General features: G+C 39.7%; 1 protein-coding gene and 1 pseudogene across 4 annotated transcripts in view; one reads left to right on the forward strand and one right to left on the reverse strand.

Annotated features, from left to right (window-relative positions):
* LOC111152579 (AP-3 complex subunit sigma-2) overlaps positions 1–15,018 on the reverse strand; it is a 47,612-nt gene that overhangs the window by 30,420 nt on the left and 2,174 nt on the right. For 3 of the 4 annotated variants that reach the window (XM_022511069.1, XM_022511067.1, XM_022511068.1), the window contains exons 2-3: positions 12,107–12,198; positions 11,609–11,720 (exon numbers count right to left, since the gene is read on the reverse strand). The exons of the other annotated variant lie outside the window; for it this stretch is intronic. In XM_022511069.1, coding sequence (XP_022366777.1) covers positions 11,609–11,720; positions 12,107–12,198 — 204 coding nt within the window. The remainder of the gene's footprint in view (positions 1–11,608; positions 11,721–12,106; positions 12,199–15,018) is intronic. 4 annotated transcript variants of the gene reach the window in all.
* Positions 1,123–2,413, forward strand: LOC111152538 (annotated as a pseudogene).

The following is a 15,018-nucleotide window of genomic DNA, read 5'->3' on the forward strand; positions in this document are numbered from 1 at the left end:
TTTTGGAAATTTGTTAAAAGGTTAAAATTCATACAAAACCTGCCATAAATTAATACAAATGTAGATTAAATGCATCGTATCTATCTCTTAAAGCAATACCTTCCATAAACAAGTAAAGGTGGGCTTTTGCTTTAATGCTAAACAATGCTGGCTCTAGAATTCTATGCAGTTCTGAACAAAATGAATTATCTGAAATTATTTTCCACTTATTGTGAACCTCAATAAACTAAATTCAAAAGCCAATCATGATAAAATCTACCATCGTCTTGAATTCTGCAGTCTTAAGAATTTCAGACAAGCTATGCTGAAAAGCCACTGCTGAGAAATCCAATGAAGGATGGGACACATCATAGGCACTCTGGGTTTTGAAACTTGAGAAAATTAAGAAGCTGATTTTGTGTGTAATATTTTTAGATGCACTCTAGAAGACCAAAACCATGAAAGCCATAGCAGTCTGTGGAAAAGTCACTGTAGCCTACTGTTGCCAGGCTGCCTCCATGCCTAGAGCTCCCACACCCAGTGCCATATTCGTGTAGCCTCCAGCGGTTGGCATTCCCAAATCCTCTTTCTCTCCCTCTACTGTGCAACCCCCTCCTCTTCCCTGTCCTACAAGGTGGGGGCACTTCATTGTACATGGGGCCTCTCATGCCAAGAAAATACAAAATTTTTTTAAGGTTTTTTTGTTTAGTTATTTGCGGGGGGGATTACAGAGGGAGAGAGGGAGGGAGAAGAGGACTCCCTGCCAACCAGAGACCCTGAGATCATGACCTAAGCCCAAGGCAGACGCTTAATTGACTGAGTCACCCTGGCACCCCAAGAAAATACAATTTTTGACAAAGGTGATATTTTGAGTTGGTGGGGGAAAGATGCACTGGTTGACAGTGTTGGGACAAACAGCTTTCCTTCAGGGTAAAAATTAAAGGTAGTTACCTATCCCAATACAGACATAAAATACCTTACAGGTATTACTGAGCTAAGTGTAAAAAACAAACTAAAAAAGCAATGGCAAATCCCCTTTGCACCACTCAGGTCTCTCATGGGAATGGATTCAGTCTGTGGGAAGCTTCTGGGTGGCTGGTATTGTTAAAAGCGCTGCTCTAGCAGCCAGGACTCTGGAGTAAGATGCCCAGAGCATATGTGAGGAAAGGGAGACCGTTGTTTCTCAGCATCACTGTGCCAAGGGGTTGTTTTTACTAAAGAGGGTTAATGAAATTAAGATTGGAGTATTAGCTGTCTTGGGCTGCCATAACAAAATAGCACAGGTTGTGTGACTTAAACAACAAAAATTTATTTTCTTAGTGTTAGAAGCCAGTAATCCCAGATCGAGGTCTGGCAGGACTGGTTCTGATGAGGGCTCTCCTCCTAGCTCACAGTCAGCCACCTTCTTGCTGTGTCTTTGATGGTGATGGGAATTTCTTTGGTTTGTGTACGTGGAAAGAGAGAAATCTATAGTATCTCTTCCTGTCTTATAAGAACACAAGTTGTTTGGGATCAGAGCCCCACACTTATAAACTCATTTAACCATAATAACGTCCTTAAAAGCACCCATCTCTAAATATAGTCAAAGTGGGGGTTAAGGCCTCAACATATAAATTTGAGGGGACCCAATTTAGTCCATAACAACTGGATTCTCAAATAGACCAGTAAAACAGAATGAGATGGAATAGCTCCAGAAAAGATATCCCCAGATAAAGATAAAAAAAGAGCAGTCAGATGTATCTGTTTCTCCTAGAGCCCCAAGATATCATCATTTGAGATCATGATCAAGATCAAAAGAACATGAAAGTCACATAATGTAGGAAGAAAATGCAGGAGCCAGAGAAGAAGCAGAGTATACTAATGTATGAAAAAAATAAAGAAGCTACAGACGCAGAGAGCAAAATAATAAGATATGTATCTAAAAATAAATCCTCTAAGAAATACAAATTTGAGGAACATATTGACAAAGAACATTCTTCTTATAAAGTAAAGGAGAGATTAAACATATCTGAAAATGGTGAGGACAGACACAAACACAAAGAAATTAAGTCACTGAGAGGCAGAAGTCATTCAAGACCGAAGTCTCATTAAAGGCATCATTACAGTAGAAGCGAGGAGTGGAAATGTCTCAATCCAGGAACAGATACAGAAGAAGTCATAATCCAGAAGCAGAGAGAGGAAGAAACCATGATCCAGAAGCAGGGGAAACACTGTGGATCAGATCTAGTTCCTGCTCACCAACAGGTATAGGAGTAGAAGCAGGAGCAACGCTAGAGGAGATGTTAAGATACAGAGAAGACAATGGAAAAACCAAGAAGAGTTAACAGAAGTTTAACTCAGACTCCTAGTCTACCTCTCTTCAGAGGCAGAAATAGCAACGAGTGCACAAAAAGCTTTAGCTAGGAAGCTGGAAAGGGCAGAGGCTGGAAATTAAAAGAGCAAGAAGAGGAAACTGCTGAAAACAAAAACAAGAATTAGCGACAGGTATGGGAGGCTCTGTTCTCAATGCTGTGGCTCTGTAGGCAGTGCAGTGAGCTCCCCTTGTCCATGGCAGTGCACCCCTAGACCACTGTGGGTGCTAAAACCATGGGTAGTATCTAACCCTGTAGAGACTATGTCCTATATGCACACACCTATGATGGTTTAGTTTATGAGGCCTACTAAGAGATTAACAATAATAAAACTACAACAATTATAACAATATATTGTAATTAAAAGCTACATAATGTGGTCTCTCTCTCTCAATATCTTACTGTTCTGTACCACCCTTCTTGTGATGACAAGATGATAACATGCCTGATGGTGAGATGAAGTGAGGTCAGTGACGAACGCACTGCGATGTAGCATCAGGCTACTACTGGCCCTCTGATAAGTCAGAAGGAGGACATGCCTCTGAGTCGTGGCTGAGCTGGTAACTGAAGCACGGAAAGTGAAGCCGTGCATTAAGGGGGACTACTCTGACACCTAAGACAGCTATGGCTCAGATGTTAGCCCAAATTAATATTTTTCAGAGATGAGAATGGTCTTATCTCGCTATTACAACCCTGCAGTTGTGAATCCAGTGAAACCTGCTGAACAAGGGAAAAAAAGAAGGCACTTTAGCAAGGCAAGAAAGAAGGGGATGATTCCATGCCTGCTTAAATATGAAGTTAAACTGAATTTTGAAAATAAGAACCAAAACATCCAATTTAGAAAAGTAAATGATATTGTAAGTGAAGATGAAGATGGAGAGAGCTCAGCTGATGAAGGAAGTCCCAAGACTAAGCAACAGGAAGAAGTAAGGTTGACTCTAGAACATGGGGATTAGGAGTGCTGACCCTACTCCACTTCCCACATAATCCAAAATCCATCTATAACTTGACTCCCCCAAAACTTAACTACTAGTAGCCTACAGCTGGTAGCTGGAAGCCTTACCAATAACACAATCAACACACATTTTGCATGTTATATGTATTATACACTGTACTATTACAATAAAGTAAGCTAAAGAAAAAATGTTATTAAGGAGATCATAAGGAAAATATATAGTACTGCACTGTATTTATTGAAAAATATCCATGTATACGTGGACCTAGCGCAGTTCAAGGGTCAACTGTATTTGGAAATCTAGTATGAAATGCCAAGATCGTAATGGATTCACTTTGAAAAAGATCACACTTCTAAGATTCAGGACTTTAAAAAGTTCTTGTTCTGAGGTCAGGTGCTTGTTCACCAGAGGGCTAGCATTCCAGCTTGCGTGGGTATCACGCTGACTTTAATTTATTGAAAAATAAGATCCTTATTACAAAAAAAGTAGTAACTACGTGATGCAATAAGAGGTGTTAGCCAATGCTCAGTGGTAATCATTTTGCAATATATAAGTGTATCAAAACAACAGACTGTACACTTTAAGCCTGCACAACACTATATTCATCAATTATATCTCAATAAGGCTGGGAGAAAATCATTTTTTATAAAAATCAAATCAGTGACACTGGTGTTACTGTTGTAATCAGGCCAAACCTCCTTCCATTAAACTTTCCAAGAAAAATTTTTTATTTCATGAATTCTAATTTTTAAATATATAAAAGCTGCAGGTGGGATAAAATTTCATACATGGATTATTTATGTCATCCTGGGTACTTTTATACTTAACTTCTTGCAGTTATTTTCATCTCTTGAAACATGAAAGAAATGTTATACAGATGTTCTGTAGACTATCTGGCCATTTTCTGCCTAATCCAGTGGAGATGAACTGGGTGGTCATGGTGATAAAAATGGTTTTCTCAGGAGAACAAATACTGTTAAAATGGCCATACCACCCAAAGAAATCCACACATTTAATGCAATCCTCATCAAAACACCAACAGCATTTTCACAGAACTAGAACACAAACAATTCTAAAATTTGTATGTATATTAAGACCTTCTTTGGAAAAAAAAAAAGCAACGACGAAACTCGAACGTAAGATCTGAAAGAAGAAATTAATAAATGGAAGAAAATGTGGTTTTTAATTCATTTCTAAGCATAAATCCAACAGAGACTTTTGGGACCATTACAAATTATTCAAGAATGTAACAGCTGAACAGACGGTTATAAATATCAGAGAATATATTTAAAAAGAACCGCGCCCACGGGGAGTAACTGGTCTTACCGAGTATCTGAACCTACATTAACAATAATAAGTAAGACAGTGTGCAACACATGCAGAAAGAGAAACACAACTCAGTGGGACAGAATGACGAGTAAAAACAAAAACTAAATTATGGTTATTCAACTGACCTTAGTGAGTGGCTACCACATGCTAGACACATACCATTCTACCCTGGGCTGCCTCAGTCAACAAGTCGTGCTCTCGCCAGGCTTATGTTCCGGGTGTGGGAAGAACAAGGCATATAAAAAAGATCTTTTCTATTGTCCTAAGTGCCCTGAAGGAAATGAGCAGGATGATGGGACAGGGGTCACTTCAGACAGGCCTTCATTAAAGTCTCAGAAGATCCACATTTGAGCCGAGTCATGAATGATAAAGAGAGTCATCTTAAGAACTAATGAGGAAAAGAACTTGAGCAAAAGCATTCTAGGGGCCCCTGGCTGGCTCAGTGGGTTAAGCCTCTGCCTTTGGCTCAGGTCGTGATCTCAGGGTCCTGGGATCAAGCCCCGCATCGGGCTCTCTGCTCAGCAGGGAGCCTGCTTCCCTCTCTCTCTTTGCCTGCCTCTCTGCCTACTTGTGGTCTCTCTGTCAAATAAATAAATAAAATCTTTAAAAAAAAAAAAAAAGGAAAATGGAAACAATCTTATCTCTTCTACTGCTAAAGATGGAAACAATCTATTATCTCTTCTACTGCTCTGTTGCCTGGATTAGCCAAGGATACTCCCACTGAAATGTGTGCTTACTCTTGAAAACCAGGGGTACGGTCAGGACAAGCTGAGAAAGAAAGTGGGGAGGAGCCCATTTGTCCTGACCATGTTTCTGCCAGACAGCCAGAACCCGATGTCCCACCTATGGGGAGCTGTTTCTCCAGCGCACTCACACGACCTTGCCCTCGGATAGCCCCAGAAGGAGCTCAGGTATATACCCTCAGGGATGCTGTAGCCAGACCATGACCGACGCACTGTGCTCAGCTCATCTTCTGTTTGGGAGCCTTCATCTAAAAGTGGCAAGTTACGGGGTGCCTTGGTGGCTCACTGGGCTAAGCCTCTCCTTCGGCTCAGGTCATGATCTCAGGGTCCTGGGATCGAGTCCTGCATCAGGCTCTCTGCTTGGCAGGGAGCCTGCTTCCTCCTCTCTCTCTGCCTGCCTCTCTGCCTACTTGTGATCTCTCTCTGTCAAATAAATACATAAATTCTATAAAAGTGGCAAGTTACCCTTTCCTTACACAGCTAATTTTTGTGCTTGCCACTCAGATATTCCAAACTAAGATAAATACCAGTTAGGGAATATACATCACATGGTAACAATAAAGAGAAGCAAAGGAACGACCAACACAAAAGTCTGAAGAGGGATGCAATGAATGAGTGGATGGAAGTAAGGAATAGTATATACAAGCTTTATGGAACTAGTAATGTACTGTTCCTTAATCTGAGTGATAGCTTCATTTTACTAGCATTCTTGAAACTATACTGACATGTTTAGCAGATTTTGGGGGGTATATACATGTTTCACAATAAATACGATTTTTAAAAAATTATTATTATTTTAAAGATTTTTATTTATTTGAGAGAATGCAGAGAGAGAAAGCACAAGCGGGGAGGAGGGGTAAAGCAGAGAGAGAAGCAGGGTTCCTGCAGAGCAGGGAGCCCAATGTGGGGCTGGATTCCAGGACCCTGAAATCATGATCTGAGCTGAAGGCGGACCCTTAAACAACTGAGCCACCCAGGCGCCCCTGAATATAATTTTAAAAACAATCTTATAGGGATTCTGATTGGGTTTTCAGTAAATTTAGAATCTGAAAGTACAGACATTGTAATGAGCTTTCTCAACAGGCAAAGTGTATGTTTTATCCATTTATTTTGCTTTTTTCATATTTTCAGTAGAGTTTGGAAGTTTTCTTCATATATATCTTGCATACTTTTTACATTTATTCCTTGATATCTTATGGGCCATTTTGCTTTTATGAGTGGGTCCCTTTAAATATTGTATTTCCTAACTTATTGCTAAGGGAAAGCTATTGACTTTTAAGCTTATTAGACGTGTCCCAGTACTGAACTCTATTATTAGCTCTAACTGTTTCACAGTGATTGCTTTGGATTTCCTAGGTAGGTAATAATTTCCTCTGCAAGCCTAGGAAAGCCAATCCCCCATTAACTGAGCTTTTTTCCTCAAAACATACTTTTGCATTTCTTGGTCATTCATTTTTCCTGATAAATTTTCCCTTCAACAAGTTCTGTAACATTTCCTGATGGAATTATAATTGGTTTCCCACTTAATTTGTTAATTACTCTATAATCTTTGGTTGACTTTTCCCAACAAGGAAAGCACTTGTAGCTCCATTTATTTGAACTATTCCTTTGTTTTTTCCTTTAAGATTTCATAATTCTATTGGAATTGTCAAGTATTCCATACTAAGTTAATTGCCAAACACTCAATATCCTTTGTCACTACTGTGAGGGTTTTTTTAAATTACGGTTTTTCTAAGTATTTTCATAGAAATGAAAAACTCAATTTTGATGGATTCATCTCATATTTTGCCATTTTGCTCATATCATTCATTACTTCTTATTATAAGGCTTGCTGTTTTTCCCAGGTTTTCTAGATATATAATCAGGCCATCCTATAGTGAAACTTAGTTCTCTCTTCCTTTACCATGTAACTTGTTCCTTTCTTTTTTTATCATTCATTACAAATGTTTACTCAAATTAGAGTAAACAATAAGAGAGATCCTTGTTTTCATGAATGCCTGTAAATTTCTCTCCTGAGGTAACACTGGCTCTTGGTTTTAAAACTAAAATTTGCTGGAGTGCCTGGCTGGCTGTCAGTAGAGCGTGTGACTCTTGGTTCCAGGATAAGTTTGAGCCCAATGGGTTCAGGATGCAGAGTTTACCTAAAATAAATAAATAAAGAAATAAAGTGGCAACTGGATGGCTCAGTCAATTAAGCAGCCAGCTCTTGGTTTCAGCTCAGGTCCTGATCTCAGGGTTGTGAGATTAAGCCCCGCAATGGGTTCTGCGCTCAGCAAGGAGTCTGCTTGGGATTTTTCTCTATCTACCCCCCAGCCCCTCCCCTTGCTCACATACTCTCTCTCTCAAAATAAATAAATAAAATCTTTTTTAAAAAAATAAAAGGGTTTCTATAAAAATAAATAAATAAATAAAATCTTGGGGGTAAAAAAATAAAACTAAAATTTGCTGCTCCGAGAAAAATAAACTACGTACTGGAGAAAAGAAGGAGAAAAATACTTTTCACTATATACTCTTGGTTTGCCTTTTGAATTTTGAACCACATGTATGTATTATCTCTTCAACAATAATTTACGATAAATAAATAAATGTGCACTAAAAATCAAACAAAAATGCTTCCTATTCCAATTCAAGAGCATTTTGGGAATATAATTTGGATAATCATTTCTCTCTGATGCAACTCTATCAGTCTCCACTATCTTTCTTACTGCTGTAATAGAGTCGAAGAACTTTCCCTTATTAAACTAACTTGCATCCTTAGAATAAAGACAATTTGGACACAATGACTATTTCTTCTAGTATGAAGTATTCCTGAAAGAGAAATTTCAGAGCTAGAAAAGAACTTGTAAACTTGTACACTTGATCTTAGCCAAAAGGCCGAGAAGCGATCAACTTGTAAACTTGTAAACTGATACACACAAACACAGAGAAGAGCCGAAACATAAAACAAGAACCCTTAAGCCAAAAAAAGCATAAAATGATTTAAGACCACACTGCTTATTATTAGGACAGATAGAAACAAGAGCCAGGTCTTCTGACTTCTTGCTACAAGTGATTATTGGCTAAGATCTTCTTTAATAATTCTGTACCAAGACTAATATGCTATTTCGAGTAACATTTCTTTTGAGAGGCTTTTAGATTACTAACAATTTACACAGTAAAATACACTTAAATAGTGTGATTTTTTAAATTCTTAGTTTAAGAAATACCTTACGCGGTGCTCTGGGTGGCTCAGGTGGTTAAGCGACTGCCTTCAGCTCAGGTCATGATCCTGGTGTTCTGGGATCAAGTCCCACACTGGGCTCCCTGCTCAGCAGAGCTTCTCCCTCTGACCCTCCCCCCACCAACTCAGTGCTCTCTTTCTCTCTCTCAAATAAATAAATAAAATCTTAAAAAAAAAAAAAGAAAAGAAAAGTTTTAAAATCTAGGATTAAAAAAAATTTTTTTTTAAGATATTATTTATTTGACAGAGAGAGACACAGCAAGAGATTGAACACAAGCAGGGGGAGTGGGAGAGGGAGAAGCAGACTTCCCGTGGAACAGGGAGCTGATGTGAGGCCCAATCCCAGGACCCTGGGATCATGACCTGAGCCAAAGGCAGACACCTAACAACTGAGCCACCCAGGTGCTCCAAAATCTGTGTTCATTAAAAAAAAAAAAGAAACAAAAAAATATCTTATGCAATAAGAGGTTTTATTGTACTTCAACACTTAAAAATTCTACTGAATCTATCACGGAGTCAGGTTTTTTAAAATCCTTTCGAATTTCATCCTGATACTGGATTAAGTGTCTTGTTGTTGAACTAACTTGGGTATTTACATTTTGAAGTCCGCTATTTCAAATACATTAGGAATACAACTATGTATATCATCTTCTAAAAACAGGTTGTTTTCTGACTTATACCCTCAATATATTAGGCCAACTATTTATTGATTTCGCTCTTTTCAAGGATCAAACCCCTTAGTTCCTGTTATTTCCACATTTTATCCATCTTCCCAAATCCAATGCCTACTATTTAATAAATGTCCATTACATTGTAGGGTTAATTTCTTTTTATTTTGCCAATATAGATACTTGAAGTGCATTTCCTCCAATAACTGCATCTCAATTTTTAAACTACATTATCACTATTTCCTTTTTTTCTAAAACACTTATTATATGTCCATTTTTATAGCATTCTATAGTTTACCAGACTATAAAATACAATGTCACAATTGAATCCTATAATCTATTACTTCTAAATTCAGACGGTAGATGCATGACTCAAATGTACGTTTTCTGATTCTAGATCTTAAGCTGTTTCTGTTATGTGCATTGATTCTCAATGTCCAATCTGACTCCGGTGTTTTAAGAAAGCTTTTTAAATCTTATCTTAGAGACAATTTTTCTTAGATAATTTATACTGTTATGTACAATATGTGAATATAATGTAGGAGTTTTTAAATTAATCATCTTAAATCATTTTCTGAATGTAAAATTTACATTTGTAGCCAGAGAGTTTTCTGTAATTGTTAATTAGGTTTTAATGCAAGCTTCTATTTCAGTGTTTTATTCAAGTCACTTAAAGGAAGCGTAGCTAAAATTTCACATATAAAGTGATGGAATTAGGGCCAGTGGCTGGCTCAGTCGGTAGAGCATGCAACTCTCACTCTCGAGGTTGAGTTTGAGCCCCATATTGGATTCAGCAATTATTTCTAAGAAAAAAAATCTAAAATAACAGAATTATACTAAATTAATGGTCCCCAAGTTTTACACAGCTCAGTTTTCTAAAAGAAGATGAAAAGAATCTGTAACCCACAGGACACCTGGGTGGCTCAGTCAGTTAAGCGTCTGCCTTTGGGTCAGGTCATGGACTCAGTGTCCTAGAATGGGGCCCTGCGTCAAGTTCCCTACTTAGTGGGGAGCCTGCTTCTCCCTCTGCCTCCCTCAAACCCCCGGCCCTGGCTGGTGCTCTCTCTCTCCACACACTCTCTCTCTCAAATGGATAAATAAAAATCTTTTTAAAAATAATCAATCAGGGGCACCTGGGTGGCTCAGTGGGTTAAAGCCTCTGCCTTCAGCTAAGGTCATGATCTCAGGGTCCCCGCATTGGGCTCTCTGCTCAGCAGGGAGCCTGCTTCCTCCTCCCTCTCTGCTTGCCTCTACCTACTTGTGATCTCTGTCAAATAAATAAATAAAATCTTAAAAAAAAATCAACTGATCGATCTGTAATCTATTCTAATTTACAAAAATCCTAAAAAAAAATCAGGTTTACTTATGTTAAGATTGCACAGACTAACTAAAACATTAAGTCTCTGTCTTAGGCTAGAATTACAAGTGAAAATAAAAAGTATGAATTCTTAAGTGTCACTTGGTTTAACAGTTGAAAAAAATTTCAAAACATGGTATGATACTATAATTTATAGTAAGAAAATATTTGGTATTCATCCCTGTTTCTGGCATAGAGCTCCTAAGTGATAAAGGAATTTGGAATTTCCTAAATGATAAAGGTGACCTGTTTATGTTAATAAGGTGACTTTTAGAAGGCACCTAAAGATGAGGGCTGGTTGCTAGGGGAACCAACCATGCGACTGGAGGACTGGAACTTTCAGTCTTACCCCTGATCTCCAGGAAAACCCAACAAGTCAGTATTTGGAGAGCTTCCATGTTGGTGGACTTTGGAGAGTGGCCTGACTAGAAAGGGCATGGAAGCCCTTTCCCTATTCTTTGTCCTATAAATCTCTTCCATCCTTTTAGAGTAAGCAGGTAATCCAGTAAGTACCATGTTCTTCTAGAGAGTTCTGTGAACCACTCTAGCAAATTAAGCCCAAAGAGGAAGCCGTGGGAACCTCCGACCCATAGCGGGTCACTTGGAAGCACAGGTGACACCAACCCGGATTTGTGACTGGTGTTTATCTTCAGGTAGATAGTGTCAGGACTGAGTTAAATTTGTGGGTCACCTGGTCACTGCCCACAGAGAACTGAGTTAACCGCTAGGTGGTGGTGGAGGGGGAAGCATACACATCAGAACTGGTATCAGAGTCATACGTGAAAACCAAGGGCAGAGAGAGGGCTGGGTAGAAACCAATGAGTCCAAAAGCTCCAGGAGTTTTTACGGGTTGCTAGGAGCTTTCTTAGAGCACCATATGGTGGACATCTGGCAACTCTCACCAGTATCATTAAGAAGACTGACAAAAAGATCTATAGGACAGTGACTCAAAAATCCAGTGCAAACTCTCTCCGGTGGCCGCCATCGTTAGCGGACTACACATACCTGGATGAGGTCCAAGATTCCAAGTTCGCTCTCTGATGAATCCACACAGAACACGAAGTAGAGTGTGGCATAGTGCCGGTAGATCAGCTTGTAGTCAGAGCCACCGATCAAACTGCAGAAGATGGGAAACACTTACATGGCTGTGTCTTAAACATATCCAAGAGAAACCTTATGCCAAAGAATGAGAACAGTATGCAACAGAAAGGGGAGGCCAGGCCAAACAACAGGCCACTTCTACCAGGGGAACAGCAACCGAGTGTGGCAGAGGTGCCTAAAGCACTTTAGCTCACCTTTTCTCCTGCCATCCTCCCAGGAACCAAACACCTAAATGAGTAATATCTGAAGCACAACCATTCAAGAGCTTCCAAAACAGAATTGGGTCTCTTCCTCAGCAGCTCAGGTACCCACCTGACACTTGAGTACTACCTCAAGAGGCAACAGGGATGAAGGGCACCCAGCAGCGGATACACAGGCAGAAAGCTGAAGCGCATCATTTACCTTCCACCTTCCAAGAAGTTACAGATGTTGTCATCTCGCTTGAGAACTAGATGGAAGGTCTCTCGAACAATCTGCTGTTGAATTTCTTCTGGCTATGGAATAAAAGAAATAAAAGTGAATCAGTAGCAGGGGGAGGCGGTCTGACAAATTACATTCCACAGGCGGGGATGAACAGGGAGAGAAGTGCTTCCAAGCAGGAAAGATCTGAACATTTGGTACTGGTTTCCAGAAAAATAAAAGTGATAAGTAAAGGAAAAATAAAAGGGGAATCTGTGGAAAATGGATAAGACTCAGTTACAGGAATGAAGCTAGGGTATATTTACCCGGACATTGAGTCACTATCCATTACTGTCTTGATAGGTAAGCCCATACTTCCTATGGTTAACAACCATGGCAAGGGGGGTGCCTGAGCCGTGCAGTTGGTGTGGCATGACTCTCGGTTTCAGCTCGTGATCTCGGGGTCATGAAATCGAGCCCCACAATGGGCTCTGCTTGAGATTCCTCTCCTTCAGCCCCTTCCCCCACTTGCATACACTCTCTCAAATACATAAAATCTTTAAAGATTTTGAGAAAGAGAGAGAGAGAAAATAAGTTGAGGGGAGGGGCAGAGAGAGAAGCAGACTCCCCACTGATCAAGGAGCCTGATGCGGGACTCATCCCAGGACCCGGGGATCATGACCCGAGCTCAAAGGCAGATACAACTGACTGAGCTACCCAGGCGCCCCTGAACCAATAAAATCTTAAAAAAATAAAAACCAAGTAAAGGAGAACTGATAAACTCTCATAGAAGGTCAAAGAATAACAAGAAGGCCCAGTCCTGGAATATTTTGCCTTCCAAGAAAAGATCTACGCCGAGGTAAATAACAAATATCAATGGGTCTAACCCTTCAAGGAGGGCAAGATTTAACTATGTAATCATGTTTTTAAAAACTGAATTTTCCGTCTTCTGTACTGGTAATATGGTATTACATTGAAGATGGGGAGTTACTCACCAATGAAGTATTACTGACAGAAAAAGTTCTATTTACAGATTAGAATTTTGAACAGTTATACTTTTTTTTTTCACTACCATACAGGAGAAAGCTCAACTGTAATGACACCTCTTGAGACTCACACGGATTTCTATTTACAGAGGAGGTTCATAATAAGTATGGTTAACAAAAAAAGAAAAAAAGGATGATGGGGGGCACCTGGGTGGCTCAGTCAATTAAGCCTCTGACTCTTACTTTCAGCTCAGGGTATGATCTTGGGGTCATGGGATTGAGCCCCACCACGAGCTGTGTGCCCAGCCAGAAGTCGGCCTCAGATTCTCTCTGCACCTCCCCCACACTCTCTCAAATAAATAAATAAATAAATAAATCTTAAAAAAAAAGAGAGAGGAGCATGATAGGAGGAAGAAACTGATCATTAACGCAAAAGTAACTGAAAGCTCTAGACCAATGCTCTCACATCTCAATGTGCAATGGATCACCTGGGAATGTTATTAAAATACAGGTTCTGATTTAGTAGGTTTGGGGTGTGTCCTGAGACTGCACTTCTAACAAGCTTCCCAGTGATACCAATGCTGCTGGTCTGGGGAATCCTACTTTGAGTAGCAAGGCTTAAGGAAACCTTCAGATTGGATTTGCCCTAAGAGTCAGAAAATAGATTCAAGTAATGTTAATCCCTTCTTTCTAAAACCATTGAATTAAAGTTTGAAATGGTTATTTAAAGAAAGACAAAAAAAAACCAACAACAACAACAAAAAAAAACCAGGGAAAATGTCATTGTGGAGAAATTATTTTTCATGACTTTGACTCAACATGGATAAACAGTGGCTCCTCAGTGTTTACTGAACACTACCGAAGAGGCCTGGGTGGCTCAGCTGGTTCAGCATCTGCCTTCAGCTCAGGTCATGATTCTACAGTCCTGGGATCGAGTCCCGTAGTGGTGGTCCCTGATCCGGAGCCTGGTTCTCCCTCTGCCTGCCACTCCCCCGCTTGTATTCTCGCTATCCCTATAAAATAAGTAAATAAAACCTTAAAAAAAGAAAAAAGAAAACCTGCTAATCACTAGCCATTGTAAGTCTGAGTCAACCAGTCACCACTTTCCTGGTTTCCATTTAGTCACAAAGCTAGCTCACTGACGCCAGGATGCTGTAAAGGATTAACTCTGTGTACTTGGAAATATAAAACATGCTAGGTATCAGCACTTTTTTAACCTGATAAAAACATCTTTCAAACTAAACCCCTTTTCTCTGACCCTAGGGAGAGGTGGCAGCAGTCAGGGGATGTGGTAATGAAACAGTGAAGCTAATTTCTCTTTTTTTTAATTAAAAAATTTTTTTAAAGATTTTACTTATTTAAGAGAGCACGCACTAGCAGGGTGAGGGGTGGAGGGAGAAGCAGACTCCCCACTGAGCAGGGAGCCAAAGGCGGGACTCTATCCCAGGACTCAGGATCACGACCTGAGCCGGAAGGCACCCCTAATTTCTAATTTCAACATAAAGGTGAACTACTACTTGCTTACATGCCTCAATGACGTTAGCAATCCCTCATATCTTTTAGTTCTCTTAAGTTTTCAAGGTAACTTTCACTCATGAGCTAATGTGGTTCTTATAAAAATCCCATGTTCTCCAAAGAAGGTTTACAAATGGCCAATAAGGACATGCAAAGATGCTTCACGTCATTAGTCATTGGGGAAATGGAAACTGAAACCATAATGAGAATCCACGTGACGTTAGCAATCCCTCATATCTTTTAGTTCTCTTAAGTTTTCAAGGTAACTTTCACTCATGAGCTAATGTGGTTCTTATAAAAATCCCATGTTCTCCAAAGAAGGTTTACAAATGGCCAATAAGGACATGCAAAGATGCTTCACGTCATTAGTCATTGGGGAAATGGAAACTGAAACCATAATGAGAATCCACGTGA

The sequence above is a fragment of the Enhydra lutris genome, unplaced genomic scaffold (genome assembly GCF_002288905.1).
Source record: "Enhydra lutris kenyoni isolate GAN:26980312 unplaced genomic scaffold, ASM228890v2 scaffoldscaffold29, whole genome shotgun sequence".
In the NCBI taxonomy this organism is placed as follows: Eukaryota; Metazoa; Chordata; class Mammalia; order Carnivora; family Mustelidae; genus Enhydra; species Enhydra lutris.